The 17,798-nt window shown below is 33.7% G+C and overlaps 2 protein-coding genes across 2 annotated transcripts; one reads left to right on the top strand and one right to left on the bottom strand.

Moving 5' to 3' along the window:
* The first annotated feature begins 5,779 nt into the window (after positions 1–5,779).
* On the top strand, positions 5,780–10,245 carry LOC102603226 (protein indeterminate-domain 2-like). The gene is made up of 4 exons (XM_006359345.2): positions 5,780–6,159; positions 8,089–8,485; positions 8,940–9,217; positions 9,303–10,245. The coding sequence occupies exons 1-4, from the start codon at positions 5,979–5,981 to the stop codon at positions 10,028–10,030; spliced, it is 1,584 nt and encodes a 527-aa protein (XP_006359407.1). The 5' UTR covers positions 5,780–5,978; the 3' UTR covers positions 10,031–10,245.
* Positions 10,246–11,711: 1,466 nt separating this feature from the next.
* On the bottom strand, positions 11,712–17,552 carry LOC102587332 (potassium transporter 5-like). Its single transcript, XM_006359382.1, has 8 exons — positions 17,427–17,552; positions 14,377–14,602; positions 14,036–14,284; positions 13,889–13,942; positions 13,540–13,800; positions 13,288–13,455; positions 12,790–13,044; positions 11,712–12,649 (listed from the first exon to the last, which is right to left on the bottom strand). Exons 1-8 carry the CDS (start codon positions 17,550–17,552, stop codon positions 11,712–11,714), a joined length of 2,277 nt encoding a protein of 758 aa, XP_006359444.1.
* Between the last annotated feature and the right edge of the window lie 246 nt (positions 17,553–17,798).

Genomic DNA, 17,798 nt, shown 5'->3' with positions numbered 1-17,798 from the left:
TACATAGCTAGGGTTCTGAAATTCATGCGAGAAACGATGTAATAACATGATAATCTGATTTGGAATATTTAAATAACTAATTCATGATGATCTGTTGATATTCTAGAAACCCTAGGTCTGTTCATAATCATGGAATCAAGAATCTGACTGAGTTCTAGGGATCTAATGGGTGAAAGGAACCCACTAGTGAAATCCCACATACCTGGTGACGAATTTCACGGAGAAATCTTTCGATTTCGGTGCTGGAACTGATGGAACCTTGCTGCGTTCTTGACCTAGGGTTCTTGACCTTTTTCTCCTCTCTTGCTTCTAATTTTCTAAGTTTGATTAATGATTTTGACTTAGGTAAGTTCTAGTTATGTTTCTAGGTTTAAACTGATTAAAATCTCATGATTTAGGGTTTAAACGACGTATCTTAGGGGTTAAACGAAATAGGAAAAGACTAGAAGACCCCTGATTTAACTGCTGTCGGAGCGATCGACAGACTGGACTGACGAGCCGTCAATCAATCGACGGACCGTCGATTGGGTCCGTAAGTCGAGTCTGCCCGACAGGGCTTCACTAAAACAAGCATAACTTTTTACTCGGAGGTCGGAATTTAGAAAACTCGGTGGAGTTGGAAAGATAATTCAATTATCTATCATACCATAGGTAATGGGACACACAATTCCTTTTGTGCTAAAAGTTAGCACCATCTGAAGTTGATTAATCAATAATCTTCATCTAACTGACTGTTGACCCTCATCTACGGTCAGTACCTACGGACCGTGGATCGATTGACAGTTCGTGCTGGTCAACCGTCAATTGAGACTGAAGCTGGGCTTTTGGGGCATCGATCCACGGACACGAACTACGGTCCGTGACCTGACCTACGGACCGTAAGTCCGGCCGTGGGTCAACACTTAGCCAAATTTTCTGACTGAGTCTGGGAGGGGTTGCAGTGGTGAACCACGGACCACCAGCACGGGCAGTGGTCTGACCTACGGTCCGTGGATGGTGACTGTAAGTTGCACCTGCAACTTCTCGAAATCTGTATTTTTGGTCTGTTTCGAATACGGGGTGTTACATATCCCAGATACATGCAAATCACTCCATATACATATAGATACATGTATCTAATATATATCTAGTATGATTCACATGTATCTGCGATATATACGAATCTCGCTCGCCATACTCGTTGTTTTGTGTATATGGTAACAAAAATGAATGTATCTAAGACCTAAGTGTAAGATACGTAGAAAATTCTTAATTAGTGGTAAGATACATAATATTTTGAAAGTATAAGTAATAATAGTATATATGGTAATGAAGTATGTTTTTCCATATATTTTTTTGGAAAACCCCTGGGAAACCCATAATCTTTGTCATAGTCTGCCTTTCGGGTGAGCACTTTGTGGTAAACCTGCTCACTGTGCAATAGCTCACAAATCACACAGGAAATGTAAGCCACATTAGGTAAGCTCTATACGACGAGCTCATGACTAAGTAGCAGATAGAGGCTGGATTCAATCTCAGGTCTCCCACATAGGCAACCCACCTCCCAACCACTCAACCATGCCCTTGCGGGCCTGTCCTTACATATTTTCTAAACTCTCATACTAGTTTTTTTTAGTATTTGAGAAATTGGGATGTTTGTCAAATATATTTGCCAAGTAATGACAAGTTGCCGAGTCAAACACTATTTCTCAAATTGTTTTCCAAATATATTTAAGAATATTTGTGGCCAAACGGCAACCAACCGTTAATTTTAGCCCAACATATTTACAACTCTAACTCTAATATTTCATATTTGAACATTAATGATATAGGAGTGTGGAAGCTAAATAACAAAAACACAAATTATAGGACACAAGAGATAAGATATTTAATAGAGAACTAGTTACAAATTGAAAGAACATCTAATTTGAATCAAGCACAAATATGATATCAATTTTAAACTCAATATTTGATCCAAAACTATATGAACAACCCTCAAGGAATGTAATTTCTCGAAAAATCACTTTAACAAATTTAAAACACTTTCGCTTATTATGTAATGATAAGCGACTCATCTCATTGCAGTCTTCTATTACTCCACTTCCGCAAGGGCAGAGAACTCAAGAGTAGCTTCGAAAAAGTCGAAATAGGAGAGCACTCATCTCAGGACGGAAAAGTCAAATTACAAGCCTCAATTGGAAGCTTTGCAAGAATTGTCAACATTTGCAATCATATAACTCCAATTGACCTTGATCCTTGACCTCTTGTTACTCTTTAATGCCTAAATATTTCTTATAAATGAATCACACATTGTGTCCTAGATCGTGATGTATCAATTAACAAGGTCAACTTATTCAATTTATGACTTGAAACAAAAATAACAAACCGCATTTGTTGACAAAAACCTATAGTTTCAAGTGTAAAAACAGAAAATAGTGTCTTTTTTCTTGGTGACCCGTTTGTTTTTATCAAAATTAAAATGTTTAAATTTCAATATTACAATTTGTATTAAGACTTGTTGTTTTCTCAACATCTAAAAATTATAAAGAGTTGAGAATCAAACTTCCAAATAATAATAAAAAAATTCTTTTTTCTTTAAACCGATAAAAATAAAGAGTGACGTATTAAATGAAACATATAGAGTAGCTCTTAAGGATTTATAAAATTCGGAGAGAATCAAAACTCCACCTTAAATACTTCTTGTAATGTGAAAAGAAGGTAATTAATACGTCGAAATGGTCTAAAGAATCATTTTTAGTTAAGTAATTATATACCGGGAACGTCTTAATCAAACTAGATTGATTTAACGTTATACAATTACACATAATTAAACATAAGTAATTATGCTAATCCAAAACCTCATTTTCACAATTGGGGTCCATATTTATTAAATTTATATAATGTGAAAGAATACAAAGTTGGGGTTGGCCGTCGTTTTGGATGATTTCTATCAAAAGGTTGCTTTCTTTATGTCTATAAGCTATTGGCTTGACTTCATTTTTGAAATATATGAGCTAATTAATTATTTTCTAATCAAATAAAATTATGGAAACTAATTAATTAACAGAATGTGTCTGTCATTACCTCTATGTTCTTGTACTAATTAGTTTCCTAAAAAACATCGATATTGTTCATCGATGAAATCCACGTTAATGTTTTGTCCATTGACAAGAGCACTTTTAGTAGAGGCAAATAATAGGATTTTACTTTTGGGATTACTAAGTAATACAAAAAAAAAAAATTCGTTTTATTTCATGCGTCTCATATTAGATGAATATTATTTGTCTCATATTATTTGATCACTGATTAAATCAGGATATAATTAATTAATTTTTTTTCATTTTATCTCTAGGATTAATATGATTTTAAAAGTTTAAATAAATTTTGAAGATTCAATAAAAAAATTTTAAAGGGTTATTTGATATGAGAAAAAGGACAAAATAGTAAAACTGATCTCTATTAATGATTTTTAATCATCAACTCACCATGTAAAGTAGAGGGACTTCTTGTTTACAATGGACTTAGCACTTCCTTTGAGAAATAATATATATAGTATTTCTTTACTATAATACGCATGACTATTAACATTTTAAAAAATCTTGAAAAATGATTTTGAGAATTAATAGTAAATGTTAAAGGTAAAACATGTAAAAAAAAGGCCATTTTTATCTTGGTATGTTAAAGTGAGCAAGTAATCGTGAATTTGTTTCAATATAATGGATAAATAAAAATAAATGGAGTGAGTATTTCATTGCAAATTTGCAATTTTCTTGACCAAGAAATTTATAAGAAATTAGGACAACTGCTTTTAATCCTAATTTGTGTCCTCTAGTTGCTTCAATTTTTCAGCCGAACTACTTGTTTCATATTTAGTAAAAATCAACAGAAGTATTTTAATTTGTACCCTCAAAAGTGGCATTAGTATTTAACTTGATTCTTGGATTATATATTATATTATATTATATAAAAAACAATAAGATTGCGAGTTGCGACAAAGAAGGAAGCTCGAAACTAAGTTGTTTGATTAAGTTTTTGAAAAGTTAAAAGTGTTTATTTTCTTTTAAAAAATATATTTATTTTTAAAAAATATATTTATTTTTTAAAAATAAAGTGTTAGGCCATTCTTGTTGAAGAAATATGTGATTTTGGGAATTAGCCGAAACTGTTTTTTCAGAACTTAAAAAGTAGATTTCTCCTAAAAATACTACAGTTTAAAAAGTACTTTTAGAAGAAAAAAAATTTAGAAGCAATTTTAAGAGTTTAGTCAAATATAACTCGAAAATGCTTTATAATTTGATTAGCTGAATACAAATTGAATTTCCACCAATAGTACTTCAATTTACATTAGGATTTTTATAATCTTTCGAACATTTTAATCTTATAAGGTTTATCTTTAAACTAAAAATCTTAAAAATCAAATTCATAAATTTTAAATATAAAGAAAAATATCGAACATCATGTTTTAATGATTTCGAGTGAAAATTAGGAAAGAAGTGGCACATTATGTTTTAATTGTTTTAAATTCAATAATTGTGATATTTTGTCACATTATTGGCAGGGTCACATCAAGAGGAACTGGCCCCTAATAGGATAATAATTTATTTTGATTATTTGTTCTAGTGTGTGTTTCACATTATGAACTGATCCAAATTTTTGTTTTTACTTTTATGTACTATTTTTGGTGTTTTCTTCTAAACCCTTTTTCCCTCTTGGCCTTGTTCTTTCTACTAGACACAGGTGCCTGTGTTGGCACGGATTCAATATTTAAATATTTTTTATTTTAATTTATGTAATATAGGTAGAATTTAGAAAGTTGATTAAATTTTAATATGATTTTTAGATATTTAAGTTGTTAATTACTTTTTATTTGCGCAAATTTATTAGGAAGAGGTCCAGTAAGATGTCCATAATTAAAGTATTTTTCGTCATCGATCGTTAATTTTTTACTCAAAGTAGTTACAAGATATAAGCAAATATTACCGACATTCAAAATAATAAAGCAATAACTAAAGAATTTTAATTTAAAACTAAAAGTCATAACTAAAACGGATTCCATAATTTTGAAAAAATTATACACTACTTAAATTAAAGTAGACCAAAAAAAATTCCAAAACACACTGAAGTAGGCATGTCGACGGAGACGTGCCTGCTTCAGCGCGAACTCTCTCTTATATAATAAGAGAATATGTGTGTAAATAATCAAGTTTTTCTTGTTCTTTTGCACCAACTATTAGAATCCTTATCTGGAATAACTAATCTCGAAATGATTAATTTAAGAAAACTTGTTATCTTGTTCCCAACCAACTAAGCCATTAGTATATATAAACTTAGATTTGTTGAACCCCATATGAAAGCAAACTAAATATATGAGTTATTACACTATGTGAATTTGAATTAAACGACTAGTAAAACTAAGATACCAAATAGTTATATAAAAAAAAAAGGCTAATGAATAATAGGTGTAGTAAAACGAAATTGTACAAAGTTAGGGGCCTTTCCACATGAATTATTGCCTATATATCCCTACTTTATGGGGTCGTTTGGTTGGTAAGATAAGATAGACAAGGATATCTCATGAAATTATTTTATTCCACTTTTCGTATAAGATAACTTATCCCACGATTTATACTAAAAATGTGTGGTAAAATAATCATAGGACTAAATAACACTCATTACCAAACGCATAATTAAATAATTTCATATAAAATATCTCAAGATTATTATCCTTATCCCATCAGCCAAAACGATCACTATATATATATTAGTATAAGCCAAATAAGGAAGGCCATAATTCCAAAGTTATTAATGTGCCAACAAGAGAGGGAATAGAGGAGAGAGTTCCCTGCTTGTTTTGTCTTCCTCTACACATAGCATATTCCTAGTTTTAAGTAAATCTCCAATTCAACCCTTTTTGCACAAACAAAAAGTGGTAAACAACAAATTGCAAAGTTTCTAAAATCTTGTACTATAACTATTTCACCCCTTTATTATAAAAAAATATGTCAAATATTTCTGGTGAAGAAGGGAGTTTTTCTTCAGGAGAAGAAGCTCATTTGCACACTTCAAATAATAATATTTCTTCTATTACTACTAGCAATGGTTCCACCTCACAATCCCAACAACAACAGAATAAGCAACAACCACTTGCTAAGAAGAAAAGAAATCTTCCTGGAAATCCTGGTAAAACATCACTATTCTATTTATATCTAATATATATAATTCTTTTTCAATTTCGTGATAAGAGTTTATAAGTTTCATACATCGTCAGTGTAAGCAGTTTCATAGGTCATCCAAAGGATATCTACAATCTTGAATTTGAAATCTTGAAAAAAAAAAGTCATATGTTACTAAAAATAAAGATGATCTGATGGTGTAAAAATTATTTATACTGATGATGTATATTACTTAAACAGTTCATGACGATATCATATGTTAAAATCGGAAATTGTACTAGTGATCATATTATTGCTCTAGCTCAATTATATAGTTCAATTTGAATAGTTGTATGTTTAATTTAACATGAAGTGTGTTTTGATTCTTGATGATATTATTGCTTTAGCTTATTACATACTTAATTGTATTATTGGTTTTATTTGATCTAATGTGAACGTATTTCTATTTTATAGAAGAGTCGTAATCAAGGGTGAAAACGTAATTTTAATTCATTATAAAAAAATAATGTTTATGAGGATATAATTTAGGTAGGAGGTTATAAAGGATACATTGTAACGACCTGTTTCTGTCGTTATAGAAAAGCCAACGGAGGAAAATTGAGGCCGGAAATTTTTTTTCATAGTATTTGGATTTTCCCAACCTTATCCAGATTTGGACGAAATCGGAGTCTTTGAGGTGTAAGGAAATTTGGTAACAATCGGGTGAAGTATTTGTGATTTTGATTACATGAGTGGTTAGATAACTCGTTAAAGAATCCGTACGACTTTACGGAATTGAATTTGGGTGAGTAGAACTCCCGGAATTGATCTTGGCGTAAGGGGTAATTTTTGAGCGTCGTTGGTTAGAGGTATGTTGTGAAATGAGAATTTTGAAATTCTTGAATTAGCTCTCTGTCTCGCGAAACCTGCATTGACACCACTTTTTGCCGCTTTGGCGGGGCCGCTACAGCGGGGTGACGGCCGCTGTGGCGGGCTCAACACGAATTAAAGTCGTTAATAAACCCTTAAACGACCTCATTAAGCACTTTTTGACTTTTAGAGCTAAGGAACGAACCCCAGGCGACTCCTAATCGTATGAGTAGAAACGTCACATGTTTATTACTACAATGGAAAATTTAGCATGTTTTCTGTGCTATGATGGTGGAATCTTTGACTCTAACCTTTTCAAAAGGGTCAATAATTGCTTGCAATTGTGATGAAATACACTTTTTTCATTTTTCCTTTTTCGTGACCCACACACCACTTATATGTCTATGAATAGTACATGACTTCTAATCACTCGAGAAATTTACTCCACATGGAATGTTCGTGAATATTTGAATTGATTGTTTTCCGTTTAGAAATTTTAGAATTCAGTATTTTATTTTCGTGAATATCTAAGCTAGTTGTTTGATGTTTGAAGTTACTAGAATCTAATATTATTTGGTCGTGTATATTTGAACTGGTTATTTGATGTTAAAAAGTTGTTTAACTTAGAACTTTTTAATCTTAAATATCTAAGCTATTGGTTTAATGTTCAAAGTTTGTAGAATCTTAAACTTTGTGATCGTGAATATCTGAACTGATCATTTGTTGTTCAAGAATTGTTGAATTTAGAACTTTTTGATCGTGAATATCTAAGCTAGTTGTTTGAAGTTTCTAGAATCTATGTAATACTTTTTGATTGTGAATATCTTAACCAATTGTTTGATGTTGAGGTTTCTAGAATCTACGTAATACTTTTTGATCGTGAATATCTGAACTGGTCATTAACTATTCAAGAATTGTTGAATTTAAAACTTCTTGATAGTGAATATCTAAGCTGGTTGTTTTGCTATTCAAACTTCCTCAAGTCTAGTACTTTTTGATAGTGAATCCCTAATAGTTTGTTGTTCAAAAATTTTTATTTATCACGTGTTTGATTGATCGATTGATTCTCTTCTCGAAATTGGTGTAGATCCCAATGCAGAAGTCATTGCCCTATCACCAACCACCCTCATGGCAACGAATCGATTCGTGTGTGAGATTTGCAACAAGGGATTTCAAAGGGACCAAAATTTGCAGTTACATAGGAGGGGACACAATCTTCCTTGGAAGCTAAGGCAAAGAACAACAACGGAAGTGAGAAAGCGCGTTTATATATGTCCAGAGCCAACTTGCGTGCACCACAATCGTGCTCGTGCATTAGGTGATCTTACGGGTATTAAAAAACATTATAGTCGTAAACATGGAGAAAAAAAATGGAAATGTGATAAATGTTCAAAAAAATATGCTGTGCAATCTGATTGGAAGGCTCACCAAAAGACTTGTGGAACAAGAGAATACAAATGTGACTGTGGTACCATTTTCTCTAGGTCAGTTTTTTCCCCCCTCATAATTCTTTAATATTTTTTAAAAATTATAAAAGATTGTACGCATGCAAAATAAAAGAGTTTGACTCTTGAAATTCAATCTATATCATATAAAGAAGAATACATTTATTCATGTATATATATATATATATATATTATATTAAAAAAAGAATTGCTTAATCATCTTTAGATCTTATATAATAATTTCAAAAGCATTAGATTTGAAAGTTCAATAATGGAAAAGTTTTTTTATACTATTATATCACTTTTAAGATAGCTTTTTCTTTAATTTGTTTATTGTAGGGCATAAGTGGACCTAGTTACCTGAAATATAAGACAAACAAGTCAACATAACATATTAAATTAAAATGACAATGTATAATATTATTATTTTCTGTTATTAGTATTGTCAGTATATAAAAATTAAATTCTCATGTGAAAATTGATGTGCATGCAGGAGGGACAGCTTTATCACACATAGAGCTTTTTGTGATGCATTGGCTGAAGAAAACAACAAAGTGAACCAAGGTTTAATGAACAACAATATAGAACACAATATGCATAGTGGCCAAATGCATGAACTCATGTCATCCAATGCCTCTTTAGGTTTATCTGAATTCAATAACTTTGATCCCAAAAATTCACTAAAATCACTCCCTCAAGAATTTCTCCCCTTTCCATTCAAGTCCATGACCAATAATATGGCTCCAGGTGGCATGTTCTCAACCACTTCAGGTAATTGAATTATCTGACCGTCTCATTCAAAATCTTAACTATCCAGAATGTTATTTTTATTCATTTAATTATATTTTCTATACAGGTAACCTATTTGGTAATAGTCCAAGAAGTGTAGCTTCATCATCTTCCGGACTTCAACTTAGCTCGAATATCCCATCGAATTTCAATTATCTACAAGATAACGGTAAAAATGGGGTGGCTCAAGGGCAAGGCCAAATATCATCAGTTCCAATGTCAGCTACTGCGCTTCTGCAAAAAGCGGCCCAAATGGGGGCCACGGCTAGTAGTAGCATAAATTCCCCAATGATGCAAAAGAGTTTTGTAACAAGTGCTATGGCTGGTCCTGATATTACCATAACAAGGCCATCACCTAATTATGAGAATTTCCAAATGCAACAAGACAACAACAATCATCAGAATCAGAATCAGAATCATCAGTTGAATTTAGCAGCAGTGATGAATGACATGGGAATTTATAGCGGGATACTAATGAGTAATGATCAAAACAACGATGCTGGATACATCAAAAACGTTACAGAAGTACTTGATTGCGATAATCATAATCATAGTACAAATGACGGAGTTAGGAATCAGACTATGATGGTGCAAAACGGATCAAATGACATGTTGACAGTTGATTTTTTAGGTATCGGAGGAGCTTCAAGGACACCAATTAGTAATTTGCAGGAACAACAAAGATTCGAAGCAGCTATAAATCAACAGAGGTTGCAAGCTACTTCTTCGTTTCATCATCAACAAAATATTAATAATAATTCGGGTTTGGAAAAACCCATATGGGATAATGTTTGATGGATACTTATCAACGAGGGAAAGAACTTACTAGCATCCAGTATTAGCATCAAATCAATGATCTCAAGATACGCTTTATATATCATTTAACCATAAGGTTTAAATTATACGTAAAGTCAGGTATAAATACTGAGTGGGAATAAGTTTTTAATTTCCATAGATCAATTTGTCAGTGTAACTTTTCTTATCATGACTAATTAAAGAACTTGCATGCATGATAGAATTTAAACCAAACCCTATGAGTTCGACACTATTTTAAATCACTTTATTACTCGTACGATTACGTATGTTTGTGTGTGCGACCCTCTTTTTAGCACATACAATATATATATATATATATATATATATATATAGTGACGTATGGAAAGAAATGATATTTTAGATACACTACAATTCTTTTTTTTTTAAAATAAATTATTTTTGAAATTTAATTTTTATTCACATATATATTATTCATGGTCAATGCATGGACCTCGTTGATGCTAGACATTAGTGGATTTTGACCAACCTATTTTCTATATAACGGGTCGGTGCCTATCTTCCTTATTGATTTTGATTGCTTGACAAACATGCCTCGATCGTATGAAAAAAATTATCGTTAATTATTCGCCACTATAATCATTGCGTCTTGATTAAGATAGCTATATTTACATTGAATTCTAAATATACTCCTTAGTTTCCATCTCACTAAAATGAATCAATTTTGTTACAAATGTTTGGATATATAAACTGTTCAAGTTACAAAGAGTAATTATTAGAAAATATAAAAATAAAAAATAGTTACTGATGTTGACTTCAAAAAACAAGAATCCAGTACCGCAAATTCAGTATACTGAAATTGCTTATAAGTATATGTAACAACTCCAATAGAAACATTCAAATATTATAATCACTAAACTCGAAGTTACAACGGAAAATGGAACTTTCAAAGAAAACTAGAAGGGAGATGAGAGGACTAGATATTTTTCTCAACAACCAGTATGAACCGCTCTTTCTCAACCGTCATCATTTAATCTAGTTGTTAATTGAGTCTAAGTCCCAAATCAGCGTTTGCAAAGGACTTCCAGTTTTGTTGCTTCTTCTCAGCTCAATAACTAGTTGTGTGACATCCATATAGGCAGCGTTATTGGGCCGAGGCTGGTTCATAATAGTATATATTCATGAGAAAGATTTCACAGCAAGAAAAGTTTGTTGAAGAGATAATCTATCATATAAAATGTGATAAATGTTTAAGACAGTGTACAAATTAGAACAAAATGTTCTGTTTTTTGCTAGCTAAAAACCTATATATACTTTAGTGTTTACTTATCCAATACATTAATAAGTATATTTTGCTTCGGATTACTGGAATTTTTCAAAAATGTCAATGGACACGCAGATGCGGAGAAATGATTAGATATTGCAAAACATGCTTCCTTTGCATTTTCACCACTGACTTGCCAATCAATTTTGTTAGGGGTTGGCAATTTAATATACATGTATATTTATTTAATTTTCTAATACAAATACATGGTCTACGAAAAAGCTAGTGAATTTGTCCGAACTCACGAACCCCCACCTAGCTCCGGCTCTGTGGACACGTGGCGGATCCTTCAAAACTAATATAGTTTTGGAGAATACGACACCACAAGTGCCGCAACATTTTTGGAGAGTTCGAACGCTAGTATAGCTAGTCAGCATGCTAAAGCTCATATATCATTCCTACTTTTAACATACGTTTGTGCGGTATGTCAAATACTTTGCTACTTTGCCTCAAATTTCTCTTCAAGAAATTATAAACATAATTTATCACAACTCTCTTTGCAATACCAGACCCTTTGCCTGCAATCACATCTTGTTCACCTACAAAATGAACAACCCCAACACTATAAGCTCTCTCCACCACTTCTATATCTCTCTCCCTCGAAAACGTAACGTCTTCTTGTATATCACAATCAATCTCTAATTCCATGTTGCTACTTTGTTCTGTTGATACTCTGTTACTCTTTGCTGCATTCATCGAAAGCATGGAATCGTATCGTATATATTCCTTCAGCCTCTCAGCCAATAATCTCTCGAACGACTCTTCCTCGTTGAGCACATCATTGTATCCATATCTCACCACACATCGAAACACGTAGAGATCACATGGCTTCACTCTCCGGAAGAGGAACCGTTCTTCTACAGGAACTTTGCTTATAGGAAGTGATTTAACAGAAACAAACACGAGGACTGAGTGTAACGCGGGCACATTCTCCACGTAATGCTTGAAGATTGGTGGAATTCCATGGACAAGTTCAGAATAGAAAATTGCAAGGCCGGGTAATCGATGGTAATTTGTTTCATCCACTGCTTCTTTAACTTTCAAGGGAGAGATCTTGTGTTCTAGCTCGAAATGGTACTTCTTTCGATACACATAGTTCCATACGTACATGATAAACATTAGGAACATAGAGAAAGCCAGTGGAAGGTAACCACCTTGATCGAACTTGTAAAGAACTGAGCTTAGGTAGATGAGCTCAACCGTGCCAATGATTAGAACATAGATGGTTACAAAAAGAATGTTAGTTTTCCAAATCATGATCATAACCAGCACGAGGAAGCACGATGTTAGTACCATCACAAACACCACAGCTATTCCTGTAAGCAAATGATTTTGTCGCGTGTTAGACATCTGCTTCACATTGACACTACAAAAGATTCAAGTTATATACACATACATGTAAGAATATCAACTTTATACATATATGAGAATAGAGGGAACTCTTGGAAATCGTTACCATAAGCGTTGCTAATCTTTTCTGTAGTCCTGAATGTAAGAGTGACAATGACACAAGACAACATGAGAAGGTTATTGATTTCAGGAATGTAGACTTGTCCGTGATGTTTGGTTGATGTATGCACAACTTTAACACGAGGAAAGCATCCTAACGCCAGGGATTGCTGGATTATAGAGAAAGTTCCCGAAATCAAGGCTTGACTTGCAATGATGGCAGCTAACACTGCCACGATAAATACTGGCCAATATAAACTATCTGCACTTGTCAAGGAGAAAACATAACATGAGTTTTTTTGTTAAACCGCGAAAAATTACCACAGACAAAGCATCATTTACACCTAATGAGAATTCTAAGAGATCTTAACAGCCTTCTCTTACGAGGTATTATAGAGAAGTTACTAAATACAGATTATAGAGATTTGCCATTACTCCGATTTGGATATAGTTTTTAAATCATCATTGCATAGAACTTGAACTCGGGAACAATTGTTTTACTTACGAGGTATGGACTTGTAGAAAGTATCAGCAACATCATCAATGTTCTTCATTAAAAAGGCAGCCTGACCGAGATACGCTAATATGAGGGCTGGGTATGTCACACAACACATACTTATCTGTATAGATAGAACACTAAAATGACCAACATCTGCAAATAGTGCTTCGCCTCCTGCAATTAATGATTCAATTATTTTACCCCTAGTAATTATAAGTTTCTCGGTACATTTAAAAGTTGTTGTAAGGAAATGAATACCTGTTATGGACATAACTACGCCGCCAAGAGAAATCCAAGCATTCTTTTTGTTCCTCTTGAAGTAATCTATGATGTATTTAGGATTAAGAGCTCTTATAATAGTTGGATCGTACTTGACGATGTTGTAAATGCCAATACCAGCAATGAAAATGAACCACAAACTAAGTACAGACGCAAAAGTGTTGCCAACATTTTCAGTTCCAAATCTTTGAAACATAAACAACAATATCAAGATGGCTACTGCAATCCAAATAAGTCTTTCTGCATCCAACACATTTTAGGCATGTTACTTCCTGTGGAAAAGCAACATGAAAATTTAAGAAGAATAAAATAAAATGCAAGAAGTTACCTTCGGTCAAGACGGAGGGAGCTGCTGCTTTGAGTCCTCCAACAGCAGACAAAACTGACCAAATTAAATGAAAAAATCAAATTAGTATCATACTCCCTTAGTTTCAAAATAAGTGGATATTTTCTCAAATTAAGCTAGGCGACGTGCCTGCAATGCAGGGAGTGAGGATGCCATCCCCAATAACCATGGAAGTACCAAGCATTGTGGCAATTAGCATAAAGAACTTTGCAAAATTGCTGCTTTCTAGCTTTGACTTAAGCTTTGAAGCTCGACGTGTACGTCTATCTGGCAAATCAAGTTTAAAAGTCGACACATCTTTGTCTTCAGGTTGTTGACTCGGAATTAATCCCACCTTAGAATATCGACATATCAATGAATATAAAGCAAATGTACCTCCTGCAATAAAAAGAACTATGTTTTAATGGACTACTTTAAATAATCTATCAAAGATAAAAGACATTTTTATCATTTTCCCTAAATAAAGTTACCATCTCCGTTGTCATTAGCTCGAAGAACAATGAAGACATATTTGATGAGAGGGATCAAGGTGATAGTGTAAAAGATAAGAGATAATGCTCCAAGTATATCTTCTTCCAATTTTACACCATTTGGGAAAACTGTTGCAAACACGAACAGTGGTGACGTTCCAATATCTCCATACACCACCCCTATGCTCTGAAAGGCCAATTTCAGTATCACTGACCACTCTAATGCCTGGTAAAAAAAACAAGTAAGTTAATTATATATCGTCAATTTTTCAAAAATAGAAATTCATCCACCCAAGCATTCACCTTCGATGATGGTGGGAGGTTTGGCATGGACCCTTACCTTGTATATTATTTGGCAAAAGAATAATTAAGATCACGGTGACAACAAAAGGAGATCAAAGGAGCAAAAAAGGAGGTGTAGTATCCCACAAATGTCGAGCACAGCTGTTGGCGAAAGCCTAAGCTAAGAATTGTACTAAGTAAATGAAAGGAAGATATTGGATCAGCTGATTCTAATATCCTATAATATGGGGACTCTTTCCTCCATTGATAGACCTCTTTCTCTGAAAGAACATTTCTTGTCCCTGAATGTTAGTGTCATATTCGTCAAGAGCATCCGCTACTTCATTTAATTTCTTCTCTGAAGCAATGGTTGACAATGATCACACTTCTCTGTTTTCGATGCTACATATCATGTTTTCATGTTTCCAAGTTGGTTTGATCATTTTCACCTCAAGGCCTTGAAAATTTTGATCACAACACCAGTTGATGCCAATGAGAACAATTTGGACTTCACGAAATTGTTAGTGTAGAATTGGGAATTATGGGCAAAAGTCATTATCAAATCTCCATTTCTATTCCTTCCTATCCATGACCATTATTCGAGGACGAATGATCCTAAAGGGGAGATATTGTAACACCTCGTATTCCAGGCTATCTTCAAAGTCAGAGTATAAGCCATGCAAGTTGACTCGGATCAAGTTTGAGGGTACATGATCATTGCTGAGAAGATGATGACATTTCAGAGTAGTTTGTTGCCTGCTCTTAGATATTATATCGCACTCCATGTTGTCTCTCCAAAAACATCAAATCTTGTTGTGTGAGTTAGAAACTACATGTTCATATCCATGAATTCTTTTGAAAGTATCAATATAAGAGTTGTCCAAAAATGGTTCCTCGAAAGCCACAAACTCAATGTTATGAAGTTCGAGTAGTTGAATTAATCTTTCTAAAGGTCCTTTCGATCCCATCCCCCTAATAATAATGAACTTAATCGATAAAATCTCGTATCACTTGAATCTTCTAGATGTTCACCCTCATTAATCGTTATCCCAAATTCCTGTTACTGATTCATCAATATTTTGTTAGCCTAAATCAGGATTCAGAACCATGTTGCACCTGCATAAGTAGTAGAGTTCCCAAATCCAGAACCAATTCAACTCCCTTGAAATCCCTACAAGCTGTGTTTGCCGTGGCCAGTTTATTGGATGCTATTCTTCGAGCTTTCCTCACTTCTTCGTTGTTTGGTGTTGACTATATTCTCTACCTCTTGAATATTTCTAGGAAGTTCTTTCTCCTCCTCAATGTGAATTGTGCCAAGGGACTTATCTTTGATCCCAGGTCGCGGAGCTTATACCAGACCAAGCACACTTCTATGCCCTTTATGAGTGCACTTTTACTTATACTTCAATTTCTGTTAGTTTTTCAAGATATATATACATATATACACATGATTTTTTCTGAAGTTAGCGACTGTGCATCCCACCTATACATGTGTGTCCGTCCACCTATACATGTGTGTCCGTCTCTGATTGTCAATGACATGTTTATCGGATCATATAGTGGCATGCTCTTGTAGCCAGGGGCGGAGGCACATGCAAGTCAGGGTGTCCAATTCTTTGTTGGAAAAAAATACCATATATACAAGTAAAATTATACACAAAGTCATTAAATAACATATTTTGGACACTCTTGACATAACAGGATCTTGTAGCCCAGTGTTTCAGATGCCTTTAATGGGTTTCAGACACCTTGATTGAGCCAGTGCTTGCGTGTCACCTTACAAGTCTTGCAAAAAGCCGGAACCCCTCATACTCGAGCTTTCATTCACACCCTTTAAAACCAGGTCCCAAACCTTAATTCCAACCCAACCCAACCCATACAGATTTCAGCAAACGTTTAGACAAATCGACTTCTACCCTTAATTTTTCCATATTGAGTCTAGATTTTCCAATGGTAGATACATCCAATTTGTTTGAAATATTGCCACATAAAGAGATGGAATTTGAGTTCAAACAGAAGAACCCACATGGGTGGCAAATGTTTTCTCATTTGTGTTGCTTAAACATATGCATAATCGATCCAAATATACCCACAAATCTCTTGAAATAAACAGAAATTAAAATCAACTAGGTGAGTAAAATCAATAAATACGTGCTTGTAGTCGAAAGCCCCAATTTTCACCTTGCCCTGTAACGGGAGTCTGCTCCATAAAATTCAATATGATTTCATTAATACCAGGTCTTTCGCAAGTGAATTTTCCCACTAAAGTTGATTTGCACTCATTCGCCATCACCCCGTAGTAGTTTCACAGGCAGACTGATGGAAGCAGCAGTACTGGGTCTGCGAGTGAAACAACAAAACCTCAAATCCCGCAAACGCTACAAGCCACGTGGCCTTCATCTCCCATTGTAGTTGCCATATGCACTACATTGTCTGACCGGATTTGATGTTTCAAAGAAGTAAGTAGAGACGGATGGGGTTCAGTTGGCCCACAAAAGGTCACAAATGACCGTTATTTTCAGAGCGGCAAATATTTTTTGAATGGAGTGGCTTTTTACGGACTTATTTCATTTCATCATCAATATCAATACAACATAAAATTTTCATTACAAGAGGTTGTGGTGGGGTGTAAGTACCCAAAAATGAAGTCATAAATATTGACACTGTTTAATCCCTCAATAAAAAAAATTCTGATATAAATCCGGATTAGGTTGGGTCAAAGACGTAAAAATAGAATATATAATTCTGATAATGGGCTAAGTTATTACCTTTTTGGTCACGGGGACCTTGCTAGATTCCAACTCTAAAGAGTCATGTCGTTTTAACGTTTTGCCAGAAAGTTTCTTTCCTTTGAGTTGTTGAAGAATGTCTTGATTTTGCTCATTGCCTGACATATCTTTAGTCTATTAAAAAATAATAATTAATTTCCCCTTCTTTTGGAGAAAGTTGATTTTGTTTTTACAATTTGAGTAATCAAAAGTGGGAATTTCCTCAACATTTTGTATGGAAGAAAATGATGTTCTTCAATAGTCTCACACGTAAATGGTTACATAGATATATTAACAACAAACATGTCAATAGACTGCCGCAACTCACGCTTCTATGTGTATCTTGATGATCCATTTAGTTAAATTTGGAAA

The sequence above is a fragment of the Solanum tuberosum genome, unplaced genomic scaffold, assembly GCF_000226075.1.
Source record: "Solanum tuberosum cultivar DM 1-3 516 R44 unplaced genomic scaffold, SolTub_3.0 scf00298, whole genome shotgun sequence".
NCBI classification, from domain to species: Eukaryota; Viridiplantae; Streptophyta; class Magnoliopsida; order Solanales; family Solanaceae; genus Solanum; species Solanum tuberosum.
The sequence above is the reverse complement of the archived record's forward strand: the minus strand, read 5'-3'. Positions and strand labels throughout refer to the sequence as shown.